The following is an 18,762-nucleotide window of genomic DNA, read 5'->3' on the forward strand; positions in this document are numbered from 1 at the left end:
TGCATGTTAGGTATTACTATTTGTAGTCATTTACTGGAAGCATTAGTGAAAAAATACATTTCCTGACAAGCATGGAGATTAAATTAATTTAAACATCCTTAGCATATTTTAAGTGCACTAAAGCTCATATCCAATAGTTATTGAAGTCAATGGAAGGATTATTACTCTCAGACCAGAATGCAATGCAAAAAAACACACTGTGAATGTGAGTGCCAATTTGGCTTATATTTAAATAACACTAGAGCACACACAACTAAGACCAGACTTAGGCATCACAACCTGAATAAGCTCAGGTGTGTAGTGTAAGTGTACTACCTGCATTTAAGATGTAAAGCATAACATTAATGTTTTTATTTCCTCAACAAATTCAGGGCTCTCATGAGAAGCAGAATATTCTTGACAAGCCTGGATACCAGCAAGACAAACATAAAATCCAGTCATAATTTCTGGTTGCTCTTTCTTAATTCTGGACTGGGGACAATTTCTACCTTCATATTCTGGATAATTGGCTGATTTCTTAAAGGAAACCTCTGTACATCTTATTTTCTGAACAGCATGCTGAATCGCAATTTTGCCGCTATCAAGGAAATGCAGCATTTTCTGAGTATTCCAAGGCATAAATTACACGTCTGGTTTGTGACTCATGGCGAGTAGCCTTCCCCCTCATTCTAGGAAATGTACACCTTCCTGCATTTGCTTCTATTGCTTTCAAAAAAGATCCGTAATAGAATCTTATTGGAAGACTAATTTGCTAGCTAGCTATTGCGTTATAGTTTTACAAAGAAAAGAACTAATGCACTCAAACTCTTGGGCCCAATTTACAAGGGTTTTGTGAAAATTCGTATGAAACTTGAGGTTTCATAATTCATTCACTTTCTCATGCCTCATGGTTAGACTAATCTCCATGGATTAGAAGCTGAGCTCTTATTCCCCAAAAAATGCTAAAGTGTGGTCCAGTGCAGAAATAAGTGCATTGATAAGATTTTTAGGAAAACAAAATGACTCCACTAACAAACTGTCCTAGTACATAGTACTTATTTGGTGGAAGCTGTCTCTGTCACGGATGAGTGGAATGCACCTCACTCAAAAGAGAAAAGTAGCAATATGTTTTATTGAGGTAAAATAATAATTTGACAGTAAGTTTGATGCAATTTAACCCAGTTTAACAGTGGTTTGACAAGGTTCAATAAGCTTGATGGCAAGGTTCACCTTAATAATTACTGCATGGAAGAAACATACAAAGGAAAATTGACTTTGAATCAAGAATAATTCACACAGATACCAGGGACACAAAGAGCATGGAGGACCTTCCCATTGAGTCATGAGGTTCAGAGCAGACCCTCTTGCTTTCTGAACTCCTTTTGAGCCTAGGTGTAGCTGGCTTCAGTCTTAGTCTCACAGCTGATCAACAGTTTAGTTCTAACGGAATATTGAGTAGCTACCTGAAATAGTAATGCTTTGTGCCACTAGTTCAGCACGTTATCAGTCACTTACTGAAGATCTGTCACAGATAAGGAAGGATCTCGGTCTCAGGTAAGGAATGTCTATCCTTGAGAGGTGTTCCTGCTCAAAGGGACAGTTACCTGGCACGCAGTCCTGCTACAGTTCAGGGAGTGCTCAAATTTGGCCCATCCTGATGGTGATCTTTACAGGGTGAAGTAGCTGGGTTGCTAGTCAACAGTACAGAAAAGATAGATGTCTTCATTTTAGCTCTGATACCTTCTTCTGTACTTTGATTATCTTGCACTTTTGGGTTTTAAAACCACCTTTCAAAATATTTTTCAATACACCTTCAGTCCCTTGTACTTGAGCCAGGGCTTTCCAGCTCACAAGTTCACTCCAAGGATGTGAGGTCTGATGCTCCCTCGTCAGCCTGAACCAAAGTACAGTTAGGAGTCAAGTGTATCCGTTATGCTCGCCCAGTCCATAATTATTAGACACCATTTGATAATAATGCCAGTCTTTCTTCCTCCTTTTTGGGTGATTTTCAAAGAGTCCTCATCCTCCCTACAGTTGCTAACAATGTAAAATGGAAAGATGAAGTGGTGACCTTTCAATGGATGTCACTGATTGGGAGGAGAAAGAGATATGGAAATTTACATTCTGATGAATTCTTCAGGGAATGTCTTACTGGAAATCAAAGCAGCAGAAATCATAAAAGGGGACATCCCTTGGTGATGAAAATCTCAGGCAGCAAAACTCCTTAGAGAGAATAAGACTTGTTATAAGTCCCTTTCATACCCTTGTTATGCTCCCCAAAGTATCAGAGAGTCTCCCAAAAGCCTTTTTTGGAAGGTTATGATTGCACAAGAAAGCTTATGGACTCATTATCTACAGAGAAGACATTGGTTTTAACAACTCAGGTATATTTCCTTCTTAAAAAGAAAAGAACTGAGTTCTAGGTTTGTAGGTACAAACTCACTTGTAAAGATATCTGCTGCACATACTTCTACTGCAGGACTTTGCTGTGTGTTTAAAGGAAAAAATCTTGAACTGGACTGTAACCAGAATTCCTGACTCTGCCAATGCGAGCATGTAATGCTGGGCAAAGCATCGAGTTTGCTCTTCTGCCATATGCTGATTTGGATAATCAGTGTATTCAAGAGTATAAGTACCATGGCAGATGCAATACTTTCATTTCTTACAAGTGATGAGAAGCTTTATTTGTATCTATAAAATGCATTCAAATAACAGACAATCTGAAAATGTAAAGCATAACAATGCAATTTACCTTGTAGGGTTCCCCAAAGAGGTTAAAACCTGAAGCAAAGAGATCTTCATCTTGCTGGACTTCCTGGTTTCTTCTCTCCCATTCCTTCCGCTTAAGTGCGCTCCGGTCTTGTTCATAGTGACTGAAGAAGAGAAAGACAAAAGAGACAACACATTATTTTCCCCATAATTTAGTTACATGCTTGTTACTATCAGAGCAGCAAAACATCAGAAATGATGCAACTCCTGAGGATGATTCTGAAAGAAAGAAACAGCCACTGAATAATTTTCCCAGAGGTAAATTTGGAATCATGTGAAACTGAGCAGTAGGTCAATCAGTATACTTCTAAAATAAAAACTGTCAAAACTGTTCTTTTCAAATTAAAAGAGAATTATGCAGAAAAGTAAAATACATATTGACGCCTTTGTATGAACAGCCTGTAAAATACACGTGCGCGCACACTTGCACGTGTGCCCACAAAGAAAGTGCCTGTGTAGAGAGAGGAAGTGCAAAGTCAAGGAGGCACAGCAGCATCTTCATACCTATTTAACTGTGTAACACTTGTCTGCATCCATCCCAATGCTCCAGTTCAGCCTCGTGTGATTTAGAGCACCTAATTCTGTCCCAGGTACTTGTTAAAATTTATGTACGGCTTCATTGTGAGCGTCAAGGGGGTTTTAAAAAAGTGTGTTTGCAGCAGGGTCTCAGAAGAGACTTTAGGATAGTTGATTCCAGTATCAGATAATTCTACACACAAACAAACAGAAAAGGATCTAGTGCCTCAGTGTAGCCATGGCGAGTGGCACTTATCTGTATGTCAGCTTACTTTGTGCACCTGCCAGACCTAGATGACAAGCTGAGAGACCACATTCACTTCTCCCCTGTGAATAGCACACAAGTACTTCAGTCTCTTGGCTTTACAAACTACCTCCTGCTCCTCTGAGGGAAAAGATATAATTAAAACCCTGAAGGAGGGGGAAAAAAATAGGAAAGGGAAGAGGCAAAGAAAAGATGCATGCTTCAACTTGCACTGACAACCTCTCATGTGACAAGCATTAAGGGACACTTCTGTGCTTTCAATCCGCATTTGATTTGTTATGAGGCTTTTGGCTCTGCTCTGTGTCAGTTAATTAGCTACCAAATTCCAGATGACAATTTGAATAGCAGATTCAGTATATGTGCTGACGTTTATCTGTTGTAGGCAGTACTTCCCTGATCAGTTCTAGACATACTAGCACGACATCTATGTACAAATGCATACATACAAACATACATATTACATATGTAACAAAGAACAGTTAGTTCATCTATCTCTGGCACGAATGAATTAAATCTCCATAGAGCTCAACTGCACTTGGAAGATAACCAAATATCTACAACTTTTGCCTTTTTAGCTCAGCATGATGTTGTATTGAAAGCTTCACACCGAGAGATATAATGAGGAATGAACTGCACAGCGATGAGGCTTTAACAGTGTATAAAGTCACTGATTTCTGAGTGAAACCACAATTACTAATTTGAAGCACCAGCTAATTAAAACCACAGCTATGTATTTAGCCTCTTGTTATACCTACTGCAGTTTATAATTATGAGGACCTCTTTATCTACTCAATTAAAGTTCTTATGATTCAGGCAGGTTGTGTTTGAACCTGCAAGCCCTGCAGAGAGCAGAGCAAAGCATATGTCTGTTGCCTGATGACTCCATGTATCCTTACACTCATGTACTTGTTTTTGTACAGAGAAAAAAAAAATATACAGATTAATGCCACAATGAGATTCTTAAATTAAAAATATGAACTAATAACTGGTTTAAGCAATTCAAGATCACTCAGGCTTAGATTGAATAAGGCTCGACCATGCCTTGTAAACAGGATGCAAAGCGACCTACATAGGCGGAGCTGAAGGAATTCCATCCACATGTTCCTTCTATAAGTTAGAAGGCTGAAAAGATGCCACATTTTATTGATCTATTTATAACACCTCCTGATGCAGAGACATCACTGGCACCAGCATCAAGCTCCAAAACACTGTTATAATCATTCTTGGTATTTTCGGAGAATGTATAGAACTATTTACTGGTTTCCTGAGGGAGACAAAAGGGAAACTGCTGACACAATACTGCAAACCACAAGTGACCTGTTCACTAAAAGGTGAAGGAAAGGTGAAGGGTGGCACAAGTCTCTCTTTTGCATTCCAAATCAAGATTAAAATCCATAGATATGGCAAAAAGTGAGTACGAACTGTTTCCCAAATGGGTACATGAAGATGAGGACAAGGCTGATTCCATTTCTCCCCACAACTCATCCGGAATAGGGGGCTGGTTTAGCCCAGAAACAGTAGGAACACACTGTATTCACTGCTCTCACGGGAGACCTTTCCAGATGTTTCTTTGGCAGTTTGACCCATATATTGGGTCACAGATCAGATCACTAGAAAGTCAGAAACCCAGTCCTGACACCAGCGGAGTGGGTCTAGTGTAAGCAGGGTTTTATATCCCGCATAAGTCATCTTTGCTTATAGGATAAGTCCTATCCCAGCCACTGCCACTTCAGAAAGAATTATTCGTGAAAGTCAGAGCTGCATTTTACAGTTTCCCTGTGGCAACTTTGGCCTGGAATTTCAGGGGGAAATCCTAGGCCCATCCCAATCAAACTGAATCTGGCCACAGAACACACAGACAATCACAGATTACAGCACAGTTCTCGCCTTTCATGCCAGGTTCCAGCACTTTGTTATCTAAAAGCCAGCTCTGGTCTCAAGCACGGAAAGTATTTAGGGAACCAAGTCAGGCCTTATGCAATAACATGAGAAAAAGCAAAGACTAACACTACTCAGGTATGTTTTGTGACACTTGACAAAACCACTCATTTGAACAGCATGAAAACAGCAGTAATTCAAAATGCCATAATCACTTTAAAAGACATTAACTTAAGCTAAGACAGTATTTACAATGTTAACAGCAAAACACTGGAAAAAACCTAGCATGTGTTCATGAAAGATATCTATTCCATGCTCCCAAGAGGTGAGCACAAAAGTGCATCTCACAGCCTGAACCCCAGCAATGTTTCCAGACTACCAAACTGTGACCATCCATTTCACAAGCAAAGCCCTGAGTGAATTGCTGCCTCTCCATCCACCCAAATATCTCTTATGTATTCTCTTATGAAAGAAAGAAAAAAAAAGGTTCATTTTGAACTTTCCACTCCCACAGTCATACAACAGCCTTAAGTGTACAAAGTATCTATTCAAAAGGAAGTGGTTGCTCATCTTGTCGGGTCAATTACTTGGCTTATTTCTCTGTACTTTTGCTATGGGAATGCTTGACAGGGCGCTGATTATGGCTACAGAAAGTCAAATATTATAAGATCATACACAGATTAAGATAGCAACTTCTTTGGGTTCCTTGTAATCCAAAGAGGGATGTTGATTAGATCTTAAGGCTGCAGCACAGTGAGAACCTAATGAGATACTCTCCAGAAACTCTTAAAGTAGCCACGATGCAATCTCTGGGACTTATGTTTAGTATTTATCTTAATTAATGTTCTGTGAAATGCAGATATGTGATTAGTAGTGAAGGTGTCAGTGAAAACTATAGTCAGATACCAAGAGGAACACCAGAGTTCAGTCTGTCTCATTAGCACGAGAGATATTTCATGACTCCTCTAAAGCCAGGAGAATAGGAAATCATAAATACAGACTTTTCCAAATATTTTTTAAAAAGAGATTGAGAAGAAAACAGCTGCAGGCCATGATACTCACTGCATCCAAGAGGGCCAGTTCCCCAGACATCGCTATTATGTGACAATATAGTTTAAATAGACAAGCTTTATTTTTTTGTTACAACTTATTGCATTAATGATTGAATTTGAATAGGGAAGTCTCTACATAAGAAGATAAGGAACGGTGAGCAGTAAAAATGCTACAAGAATACATGAGACCACTGATCTACAAAATTACCAGTGCGTAGGATGTGTCAGAAAGAATAGTAACCGTAACCATATTATTGTTTTGGTGTGTTAAACACTGAGGCAGGCTGCAAATGCATTGTGAATAACAGCATTTGATACTTAAGCCTTTAAAATCAGACCAGCATATATCCATTTGAGAAGGTGGCTGAGGCCAGAGGAGGTTTTATCAAGGCAAAAGATAACAGGCATGCATGTAGGCTTCGGATTAGAAGCTAAAAATACAGATCTGGTGATAAGAGATGGAAGTCAGATATGCACTGTCTACAAAAATGGGAACTAGAAGAACAACAAAATTCAGGGCATTGGAAAGGACAGTGCAATCATCTGTGCTCAGAGTGAGAGGATGTGGTGCAAAAGATCTGGAGGTAAAAGAAAAATGCTTTTAGGACAGACTGCAATAGAGCAAGGGGTTAAAGGAAAGCTGAAGAAATAAGACCAACAGCTAAAGGCTGAGACCTAGCACGTGGGGTTTGTTTTCAAAGATGCGCTAAAGCCACGGAAATAGTCTCCCAAAGCACAAAAGACTAGAAAAGGCAGACAAGAGTCTGAAAGAATAGAAGTCAGACCAGACAAGTTAGAAGGAGTAGTAACTGCAACATGAAAAAGAGAGAAGAAGAAGAAGAAGAGAGAAGACGACGATGAAACATCTAACGTTGCAGAAGAATCATGAATGAGAACAGAACACTGCTTTGTTGATTCAGTCAAAACAACAAAAGCTCAACAGGGAAAGAATCAATAAAAAAGCTGGAGCGGAGAGGCTTTATTGTACTGACAGACTACATCCATGAGCATAAATGAACAGCATCGAAAGAAACCAGCATTTATCCACAAGTTAGGGAAGGGGTAGCTGTTCTTAATAACATGTTCGAATTTACAAAAATGCACACTATGATCAAATATTACCCTATACTACTTCCAAACCCCTTAAAAACATCCAATATGCCTAAACGATGAAAGAGGTTCTCAAGCTAAAATGTTTGTCATTTGTGGAAACACGAAATAGAAAAAAACTTCTAAGCTAAGACACAGTGGATACAAAATTATACAAATTTGAGAACTGAAAGTCCCTTCCCAAGGTTATTTCTTCTTAGTCCTGACTTTGGGCCACAATCCTTGCTCTACCATAAGCCCTTCAGGAAGGTGATGAGGTAAACTCAGTTTCAGAGGAAGCCCAGTTTTCTAACTCACATGCCTGCACAAGCTACTAAACACCCCACATCAAAAAACACTCATGAACATATTTGACTGACTTGAGAAATCCAACTCAGGTCCTTGAGAATATTCCCATGTTTGAAATACATGCTTGCTTTTCCACATCAGGGCAATTCTTTTTAAATGAACATAAAAATGCAACACAAGAAACATTTCACCTGATAATCAAACTAGGTAAAATGCTATTTCTAGCAAATACATCGCAATGGGAATTCACCTCTATATAACTCCAGATGTATCTCACCATAACTGAATTGATTTCATGCAAAAGCAGAGTACCATCCTCAGGTCTTAAATTTCATTGCAGACCTTAAAATATATAGTAAGTAAATAATGTGTATTTGAAAACCTTATCTTTAAGCAGAAATATGGCCAACTTACCATACCTTCTCTGCTCATCTAAGGTCTTTGTTTCACTTAATGATAAAACACCATAAGCAATACCACACTTAAAATAGCAAAATCCCTCTTCCTCTGTTTATCACCACTGAACCCGAATATTTGTCCTGGTAATTTTACTACTTGACAGAGACTACTCAAACCATGACAGCATAGCTTTGCAGCTCCTCACTATCATTTATATTTAACATGTACTTTAATGTGTTCTTCCTAACATGAATAGTTACTGAAAGTATCCGGCACAGAACATATCTATGACTGCACTTCAAGATAAATGATTTGTTTTAAAATATAGAATAGTATGTCTTTGATGTTCAACAGTTCTGTAGAGAAACGCTTGAGATGGTCACTGGTTATCTATCCACATGAGCTAAATCTCTTAACAATTTGCATTAAAAACAATGCCATTCCTGTAGCACATTTGATAGAGAATACAGAAGATTAAAGCCTCTGAACAAAATAACACCCAAGAGACCCCTGGGCAATTTATGGAAATTTAAACTAGGAGGCTAAGAGTTTGGCTTGTATTTGCCATATTCTTAATTCGTTTTTGCTATTTCCTTCCCTCCAAGTACCTAGAAAAACATTATTTTCACTCAGTTTTCTCCTCTTTTTGGTATTATGCAGCCCCAAACTTCACCTTAACGTGAATTTGGAAGGAACGATTCTGGGGGAATGGATGACAGAGATAAGCTTCTGAATTGTAAGCACATAAAGAATAGATGAGGTTTAAAAGGGGAGCATTTATTGTTTCCTGTATGATAGCACATTGTCTTTCAATATGATTAGTTATCAGTCGGAGTTATCAAAAACCAGGATGAAATAAAGCACTTACGCAGTTATGCTTCATTGATGTCAGCTAGGGGAGCATGAAAATCTCCATGAAGTTGGGTAATTGATGTGTAAATCAGAGCTCAATCACTCTGTTATAGAAATGGTCCCACTGCAAGTGTGGTTGTTGAACAGTATTGTAAAGGGGTGGGAAAGAGGGAGAAACAAAGTCGAGAAAAGACTTATTTATTAAAAATTATAATAACTGGCAATCTACACAATTTTCTCTTCAAGAAAGAAGTGCTGTCAGATATATTTAAAAGCAAGGTGCAGACCACTGTACTTGGATATCCTTATTTGGCAATAATTAACTGTTTCTGTTTTATTAAAATGCTTGGGGACACTGTTATGGATATTTAAAAAGCAAATTAAATGAACATGTTCATCCTTTGAAAAGCAACACATGTAAATGACATCAGCGATTGTAATTTGGTGAACAATGTGTGTTCAAGGTATGTTTTGGAGTCTTATTACAGTCGTCTTGTCAGTTCAGATTTGCAGTATGAGAAACAAAAGCAAGACTGAAGGAAAAGAGGGGGAAAAGAAACAAAAAACACAACTAAGGACAAAAACAGTTATAACCACAGCTCCAAAAGGACAATAAAAGATAAACAGTCATTAGAATAGTCATATAAAATAGCTTTCCAACATGCAATATTTCTATGACTAAACATCTGACACTTAAAAGAGCTAGTGAAGATAAGATTATGTTAATTTTTTATTTTAATAAAATGAATACATATTAAGGCATTGACATCAACTTCCCGGAAACCCATGGAATTCAGTATTCTAGGTATGACTTGAACTAAATCAGTGATAAACTGAAACAAAGTTACATAAGTGTGAAATCTATGTACATTTGTGGTATCAAATGAATTACAATCAGGACACAGGAGCCAGACTAGGAACTTTATTAGATGGGTAATGTGGTGTGACTGTAAAGGGACTCTGATTACTACAAGGGAGTTGAATAGGGAAAGAGGTTCATCCTAAATTCCAACAGGATATGACAGGTGCTGGTGTGGTTCTTGTATGTGGTGGGGTTTTTTATTGGTTTGGTTTCTTTTACTTCTGTTGATCTCTCCAGGAATTTCAAGTTTCTTCAGATTCACTGATGGCAATGAAGCCATTAAGTCTTTGCCAAAGTATATACTATAATTTAAACATATTTCACAGCATATTTCCTAACAGCTTCCAAGCTGCCATCATACTTCACACGCCCATCAGCACCAGCATTCTATGTATTAATGTGGTAGAGATAAGTATAGTTGTGTTTAGTTGCATGCTGTGCATTATTCTTTATACACATCAAACATGGTGTAGTACTGCTACAAACTGTGTATTTGTACAGGTGTTACTCCCAGGTCACAACACTAATTCAAGGCAATTAAAGATCTTCTGACAATGCTTGCTACAGTCTCTTTTTCCTTCACACGGATACCTCAAGTTACAAGAAAAAGTCCAAGATTCCTTTTGTACATGTAACCGTTCTTAAAGATTAAAATGTATTTCAATATATTGAAACACAGAATCTTTAAATTATTATCATTTAATGTGTATAGATTGCATTCTTACATCCAAGCTGAACACCATTTCAGAACTCTACTTGTGTTTTTACTCTTTCTCATATTTGAAAGTAAAATTTTTCTTTAGTATTGCTACTCACAACTTCCCTGGGCACCTGTAGGATGCCTCCCTAAAAACAGAGTCCCCACATTTTTATTTCTTTGAAATATTGGCAATGATATGCAACAGACAGCTAACAGAGATAAATGTAGCCTTTTAAAAAACATTACAATGCTACCATTGATTAACACCACCTTTTGGAGATAGATGAATCAGCAGACTCAACTGCCTGAGTGTTTTATCACAGAAGTGCTTCTGTGTTCCTCCTAGAGCTCTAACAAATGCCTTCATTTACCAACAGGCACCTCTGCTCCCTTGAGCATATTCACATGCCGTGCAGCTCTTTAACCACATGTTCTTAAACTTCATGTGTGCTGAAAAATACCACCACAGGAAAATTAAGAATTCAGTAGGATGGCTATTTCATTCATCAGTTTTAGACTGAACGAGAAGTGCACACATAGACTAATTGAGAGACCCAACATAATGTAAGCCAACATAATGTAATTGATTATTTAGGATACAGAGAGGCTAGAGAAATTATCTTCTAAATAAATTATTCTCTTGGTTGAAATCCTCTATAATTGCCTCCATTTGTTGTAGTAATATCTACTGGAAAAGAAAGAGGTGATCAACTTAATGCAAGGTGCTTTCACTTCAAATCCAAGTAAACATGCATCCCCTCTTCAGTGCTGTTGTGGAATATATTGCCCACCTTGGACACTAACAAATTGCAGGAGATGCAACAATTTTCTATCTTCATGAGACTTAATGGTCATCAACTTGGAAAGAACCTACAACATTCCAAACTCCAAGTAGACCTCAAAAAGCCTCGTAGTAACAAGGTGCCTATTACACAGAGCTTAAGAAAGAATAATAATATTTTGTACTTATTTTTGTGAAATAGCTTCAGAGTCAGCAGGTCATCATCATTGGCTTCTAGTGAGGAGCATAATCTATAACAAACACTGTTTATGTCTTCAGCAAACATATGTTTATTCCTCATCTATAAACAGAGCATAAAGTATGACAAAATAATTTAACCAAAGCAGCACAAAGTTCATCAGCATTGCTGAGGTTTACATCGTCTCTAAGGGTATTGTTCAACTTCAACTGATGCTCCTGGCAATTTTCCCAGTGAATTCAATGAACGTTGGACCATGCCTTGCCATGGAATAATGACAAAAAGCCCAGTCTCATAACATAGCCATCTCTAAGCAGCAGCAACTCATTGCCTATTAACTAGCTTTTCTGATATATTCCTCATGCTAACATAAATTTTTTTATCTACTGCCAACAGTTTAAAAAGTCTTAAGTACAAACCAGCACATGCCAGAGCTTCTATGGTCATTATTTACAACAGAAATTGACTGCGTAGATTTCCTGGTTGACAAAACCAAATCAAATGAAATTTAGGAATTTCTTAAAAAAAAAATAAAATAAAAAAAAAAAAAATCAAGAGATCAACCTGAAAATCTTCCCGATCTACCCTAAGGCCATTAACAATTGTGCTTTAGCTCAAAGTGAATTTATTTTAGTTATCTTATAGACGGTACACATGAAAACAAATTGACTGGGGAATAATCCAAGTTCCTTCTATCCCACAGTAAGTACTGACCCACACACACCAGGCAGCAGATCACAGACCTTGTCACTGAGAAAAAGTAAGGAAAATATACCATGCTCCCTGAAAAGACAAGACCCTTAAATTTAACTCAACATGGGAATGCTGTGCTGTTAGGGATATGGCATGTAGGTGTTACTGACACAAGTTTGAAATGTGCCCTGGGATTCAAAAGCTAAAATAAGCACCTAAAAACAAATGTAAAATAATTTCACTTCTCTAGACAGAAAAGAATCATAACACTATCTTATTTAGACTGGCCAAGACTACAACCTCATGTCTGAAATTATTTGAATTTTTAAAGTGGGTGTGATGCAAATTACTATCCCAGAGCTGCAGTCTCCAGAGCCAAACAGAAACTCTGTTTCTCCAATTAGGTTTTGAATGTGTTTGAAATCTCACATGTACTGTGTTTGTAACCTCACATGGACTTCATGAATGACAGAAATATCACAATGAAGAAATCATGGCTGCTTAAGGCCGAATTCCCAGAACAAAGTAAGACCAAAGCTCTGTTGAAGCCACCCTGCCTCTGACACCAGCCAACAGCCCAGTCAAGCCCCTGGGAACATAGCAAAACACTTCCCAAAATACTGATGCTGACCTGAGAAATTTTTGGCACATGAAGTTATGTTTTAAGTACAAAGGACCTGATATCTTTGTATTTAACATCTCTAGAAGACTTTAATCCATCAAACGCTCTCAAACAGAATACTCTGTGGCAAGGAGTTTCTCAAATCCTCTGAAAATTATTACCTTATCTCAAATTAGGTTTGTCACTCATACAGGTCTGAAAAACTGATTGATTCAACAAGATTGTATTTTATTGAATATGTGAGAAGAGAATTCACATGCTCTATCTTGGGGTGCCTACAGTTACTACAGGCAAACGGGAAGCTCCTGTGTTCTTCGGTCTCACCCCACAGCACCAGTTCCACCCTGCATTTTCAAGATCAGACACATGGACTACTGCATCCTGAAGAATAGTTATTTACAGTACAAAGCCTTTATATTTTTGGCCCTTCTGCTGTCAATCAGCAAGTGAGTATCACTTATTTTCATAACGTGAACACAATGTGTTATTTAAGCGCATCCTTTTTAAATTCATACCATCAACCACTTATCTAACAGAAATATTATACTTTGTAACATGCAAATATTAAAATGCAGTGTAAGTTGAGTCATATTCATTGGAGGCTGGCCAACCTCAGCACATTTCAGTATTTAATAATAAAATAGGCTAGTGTAAAAATATGTAAACTAGCTTCCATCCTGCTTTAATACTCACTTAACACGAGCAGAAAGAGAATATAATTTTCTTTAAATATTAAACATAACATTTCTTCTTTTGATTATTAAAGTATTATTAAAGCATTATTAGAGCTAAATGAAAATGTGTTTGAAACCCCCTTCCTCTGAAGCCTTACAGGTCACTGTTATCACTAATATTTTGTCCCTCTGGCTGGCTTCTTTAGGGGATCTCAAAGCTCTTTATGACTCAAAGATTGTCACGCCCAACTACACCTTTGTGAAGAAGCAACTACTGTCACACAAAACAACTGACAGAATGAAAGTTTGGGCTGATCATGGTCATATTCAAGAAGTAAGAGATGGCTGCAGGAAGAAAACTGAGGAGTCCCGACTCTCAGACATTAAATTTCACCGTAAGACCAGCTGTAACTTGCAACCATTCATCCACCACTAAACTCTGAGATGACAGCCATCAAGTTGAAATTTAAGAGTATCTAACAATACCATACAGCAAGAAGGAATTATCTTTATGTGCGTTTCCAGAACACTGGGTCATACACCACAAGACAGGTCTTCTCCTGCTGAATGTCACTGAGAGAGGTCAGCAAGGATGTTCTTATTACATTTGCTGGAAGGATGGAGTGTATCAAATGATTTCATTTTGTGTAGTGCCCCACTTACTTTGACAAACTGATACTGCACAGGGCATAATGTCATTAGGTGATTGAAGCACAAGAGCACTCAGCTTCCCACCTCCTTCCATACCAAGAGCCTGCAAGTGCTACTGGAGCAGGTTCAAAACTGGAGAAAATTGTGGGTGCAGAGGCAATATAGGCTCAGTACCATAAACCACCAACCTCCTCCTCTCATCAGGAACTCCCACCCTGGCGGTGACCAGAAATAAGGTCCATAGCCCCCCTGAGAGAACCCACATTCCACCCAGCACTCTGAGCACTAGCAACAGCCCAAACCTGCATGTGACCCTCCAGCACCTTGTCCCCAACAGAAAAAGGACTCCAAGTTAAGCTGTATTGACGAGAAAGGAAAATGATACAATGACGAAAGTATGATATACTTCCACTTTTCAGCTGGTACTGCTTTTCAAAATAACTAATACTGAGCTTTCCTCATTGAGCCAAATATATTAAAACCTCAGTAACCATGGTAGGAAATATGTGTTTTGTCACACACGCTCTTTAATGTGACAAAAATACAAATTTATGCTTTCTTTCATACAAATACCTAATGAGGTTTGAATAAAATAAAATCGGCGCATTGCCATGTGGAAATTAATTTTAAAGAACTGTTTATCAATTTAATTCCACTGATAGTAACAGACAGATTTATGAGGCAATTAACTAAATATTTGTTTTTTTCACATTTCAATTCATTATAGTAAATTAACAATTTTCCACTTGAAAGTCTTGCTACACTAAAAGCCTGAAAAAAAAAAGAGTGTATGTTACTGTCGGTCTAGGAAGGATTCTCTGATTTTTACAAGTGTGGATTATACTCCTCACATTAACTTTACATACTGTATGTAATTCAACTCCCCCAAAACATTTCTGTATTAGCCCAGAACCTGTCATTCTTTAAATGCCAGATTCAAGCAACCAGACATAAATAAAGAATAATTACAGCTCTGAAGCCAATGTAACATCTGTTCAAGCAAACAATCCTACAGAGTGGATTTTACAGCCACAAAACACCCACCTCTGGTTAAAACAACCCCGAGAGACAAAACCAAGGGCCTTGACAGACCTAGGCTGGCCTCCTGAGCCACAGATGCCCACATCATACAACATGCCCTAAAAGAGCTGATAGGAGGAACAAAACAAACCATGTGTAACATTAGGTTAAACACAGAGTACCGTTCCCACAAGAAGGGTCAGCCTTTATTCTAAGTTAGCTCATCTCCATGGCCAAATGCAGCTCTGCCACGCATCGGCCAGGAGAGTGCAGCGCCTGGCACCAATGGCCTCCACCCCAACAGGCGTTTCACGAGCTGTGAGCCCCATGACTGCACACATATAGCCACACTGCACAGCAACCTTTACTATTATCATATTTTTTAAACAGCTTAATGATTTCAGCTTCAAAGAGGTCATCTGGCCACAGCCGTGTGGATCTCTTCACCATTGCGGGTCAAGTATTAAACACATTAAGCAGCAGTCAGAAGACAGAACTACAGCTTTATATTCTTTCAACTGGTATTGTACCAAATTAATATCAGGAGGAATATACTCTATAAATACAAAAGAATCTGCTTATGAGACTCCTTAGATTCTTTTCTCTGTTTCATTTTTTTTAACTACCTGAACAGAAATAATCTCGGTCCCTCCATACCTCAGCCTGCCCTTACGGAGAGCAGGTCTATCAACACTTACTGACCTCATAGGCTCCTGCCAAGTCAACTTGTCAAGGACAAACTCTCCTGAGGAAACTGTACCAATTGCATTCCTCAGTTCTGCACAGATTCTGGTTAAGCATTTCCTTGAATAAAAACAGTTTGCCCACCTTTTAAAAATCATCCTGTTAATTCACTGGATTACAGCACAATCATATCAGAGCATTAGACTAAATAGGATTTTGTAGACAGATCTGATCTAGAAGATTTAATATTTTACAGGCTTTCATCTCATAATGCTGACAGAAATCACCAGGCAAAGGGAGAAGACAGGACTGCCTACCACACTGAATGATGAGAACCTGTGATTCATCTGATAAATCCCTAATTTTTTCCACTGTTAGTATTTACAAATTTGGCACCAACAACAGGGAACAAAGGCTCTCCTGACAACTACTCATTCAAAACAATTTGAAAATACTAGTTAAGCATTTAATTGCCATTAGCAACATGCATCCCAAATTGAGAAACTGAGGCATGGAGAGATTAAAGAGCTTGCTCATGGCCACAGGATGAACCAGTGGCAGAAGCAGGAGTGGAATCAGTTTCCATCACCCGTGTCTTGGTCCTGTTATCTACAACTGGTTTAACATCCGTTTTTAATGGTAAGGAGCTACTATGAGAGCATCTCTATTTGCACTACCTACCAGAAAATATAACCCCCATGTACCACATGGTAAGGGCTAAAACCTAAACTGAATGTTACCATTAATACACTACTTATAGTGTTTGTCTCTTCCTATTTGTAATAGCACCACAGCCACCACCAGCAAAGATTTCAATTTTAACACTCAAGAGTGTTAAATTATCAAATCAGTAAAATACTAACAAATGGTAAAGTACCCCAACTGGTTAGTTTAAAGGCATTATTCTTGATAAATGCTCCATATATTGTTATTTATCAAGTTCTTCATGTACGTCATCCTATCGGTCTACCAGGCTAAAACAGATCAAATCTAAGCACAATATTTGAGCATTGATAAAAATTAAAAAAGCAAACTGGGACTGATCTTCATCCTTTTTAGGTTAAAAAAAAAAAAAAGGTCAATCAGTACAGGGCATTTTCTGGAGACTAAAGAGACTAATGATGGGCTGGGATAGATGGTCCCCACTTGTACTTTGGGTTATCAACTCCTTCCATCCAATCATTAATGCTGCAAGGAAATGCCTTTTGCTTCAATAACTTTTGTTTAAATAGATCACTAGTGAGAGAGAAAAAGAAAAAAACACAGGAGAAAAAAAAATCACACCATTAGAAATAAACTACCGTAGAGCCATAATTTGCACATAAAGACTTTACAAGTGACTTGCAAAGGCCTTTTTAATTGTATTTCTGGCAACTTCTTTTTCCTTTAGCATGGTAGTAGAGGCAGCTAGTGGGCAAAATTTGTGCAGCTCCCCATAAGCTTGCAGAGAATTTTTGGAAAGGTTAAGATGCCTTCCACAAATTGTCATACATTAAAAAGTGCAGGATACTGAGCCTAATGAAGAGCTGCTTTTTAACAGTGTGAACTTCTGATACATGAAAAGGCATTAGGCCCCTGTTTTATCTTGAGGGGAAGGGAAAGACAGGAGAGAAGCAGAAAAACAAGCTTTCAACCCCTTTTTAAATAGCAATAAAATTAAGAGCATAAGACCAACTCCTTATTTTTTTTGCAAGACACGTTTAATATCGAGATGCTGCGGAGAGGTCCTGCATCACTCAAGTTTCATTATCATTACAAAATATAGCAGAATGCCTTTACTCAGAAGTTCATTATCATAAATGATTAAAGTTATCTTCGTAGTTTGAAATAAATGAACAAAATATATTCTAGGATGCATTGGTTCTAGGTTTTAGAGTTGTTTGCTGGCTCCTACATCAGAAAATTCTGGAGTTTGAAATCACTTTGCTGATTCAGATTAATGATAAGGAAAGTCTTACTGCAGCTGGCTCAGATGTCTTGTTCACTTGTTCTGTCAAAAGCAGGACCACCTCTTTACTAGTTGCATATGCAACATCCTTTTTTTTTGATAAATCAGAGCATATGATATGCAAAATTTTAAAAGAAAATCAACGCACAGGCTTGATTACTGAGGGGAAACAAAAAAAAGAAAAAGGAGAAAAAATGCTAGCTCTAAAATTGAAAAGATTGTCTGATTTCTAATTACAAAAACATGCTAACGATTGAATCCCCACAATACTCACGTTAACAATACACTGTTCTCATACACTTGAAAGTGTTGGGCACACTCCTGTTCTTTGAAGTTTTGCTTTGTTCCTTTGACTTATTTTATGCAGGTCAAAGATCACCACCACGGCACATATCTGTCACTGAAGGATAATAACGCTACAACTCAGTTTGGAAGCAGGCTAGGCTGGCATGTTACACTACCAACAGACACATCAATCTTACTGTTCTTGAAGACCATGCAGTTCAGCGCCTGGAGGTTCGAACTCAGAACTAATGATAGTTACTAGTTCCTGCATCTTGATGCACCAGGTTAGGTCTCTCTTCTTTTGAGCAGCTTGTCCCTATGGACCAGCAAAACATGCCAGGGAAGCAAATTATCCTGCTAATCCAGCAAACACTGACAGGACCCTACTGGAGAGGAGCAGGATTATAAGGAAGCATGCAGAGACCTATGGCAGGGAAAATAAAAATAAATCTTTCCAGCAAAAAGACTATGAAAACAGAACAGTCATCAGCACTTGAGTAAATAATCATAATCTGTGAGAACTAGAAATACTATT

General features: G+C 38.1%; 1 protein-coding gene across 10 annotated transcripts in view; it reads right to left on the reverse strand.

Annotated features, from left to right (window-relative positions):
- The window catches only part of AFF2 (ALF transcription elongation factor 2), a 326,277-nt gene that overhangs the window by 237,957 nt on the left and 69,558 nt on the right, over positions 1 to 18,762 (reverse strand). For all 10 annotated transcript variants that reach the window (XM_071813581.1, XM_071813582.1, XM_065846895.2 and 7 more), the window contains exon 2: positions 2,732 to 2,852. In XM_071813581.1, coding sequence (XP_071669682.1) covers positions 2,732 to 2,852 — 121 coding nt within the window. The remainder of the gene's footprint in view (positions 1 to 2,731; positions 2,853 to 18,762) is intronic.

Source organism: Patagioenas fasciata, chromosome 11, assembly GCF_037038585.1.
Source record: "Patagioenas fasciata isolate bPatFas1 chromosome 11, bPatFas1.hap1, whole genome shotgun sequence".
Taxonomy (NCBI): Eukaryota; Metazoa; Chordata; class Aves; order Columbiformes; family Columbidae; genus Patagioenas; species Patagioenas fasciata.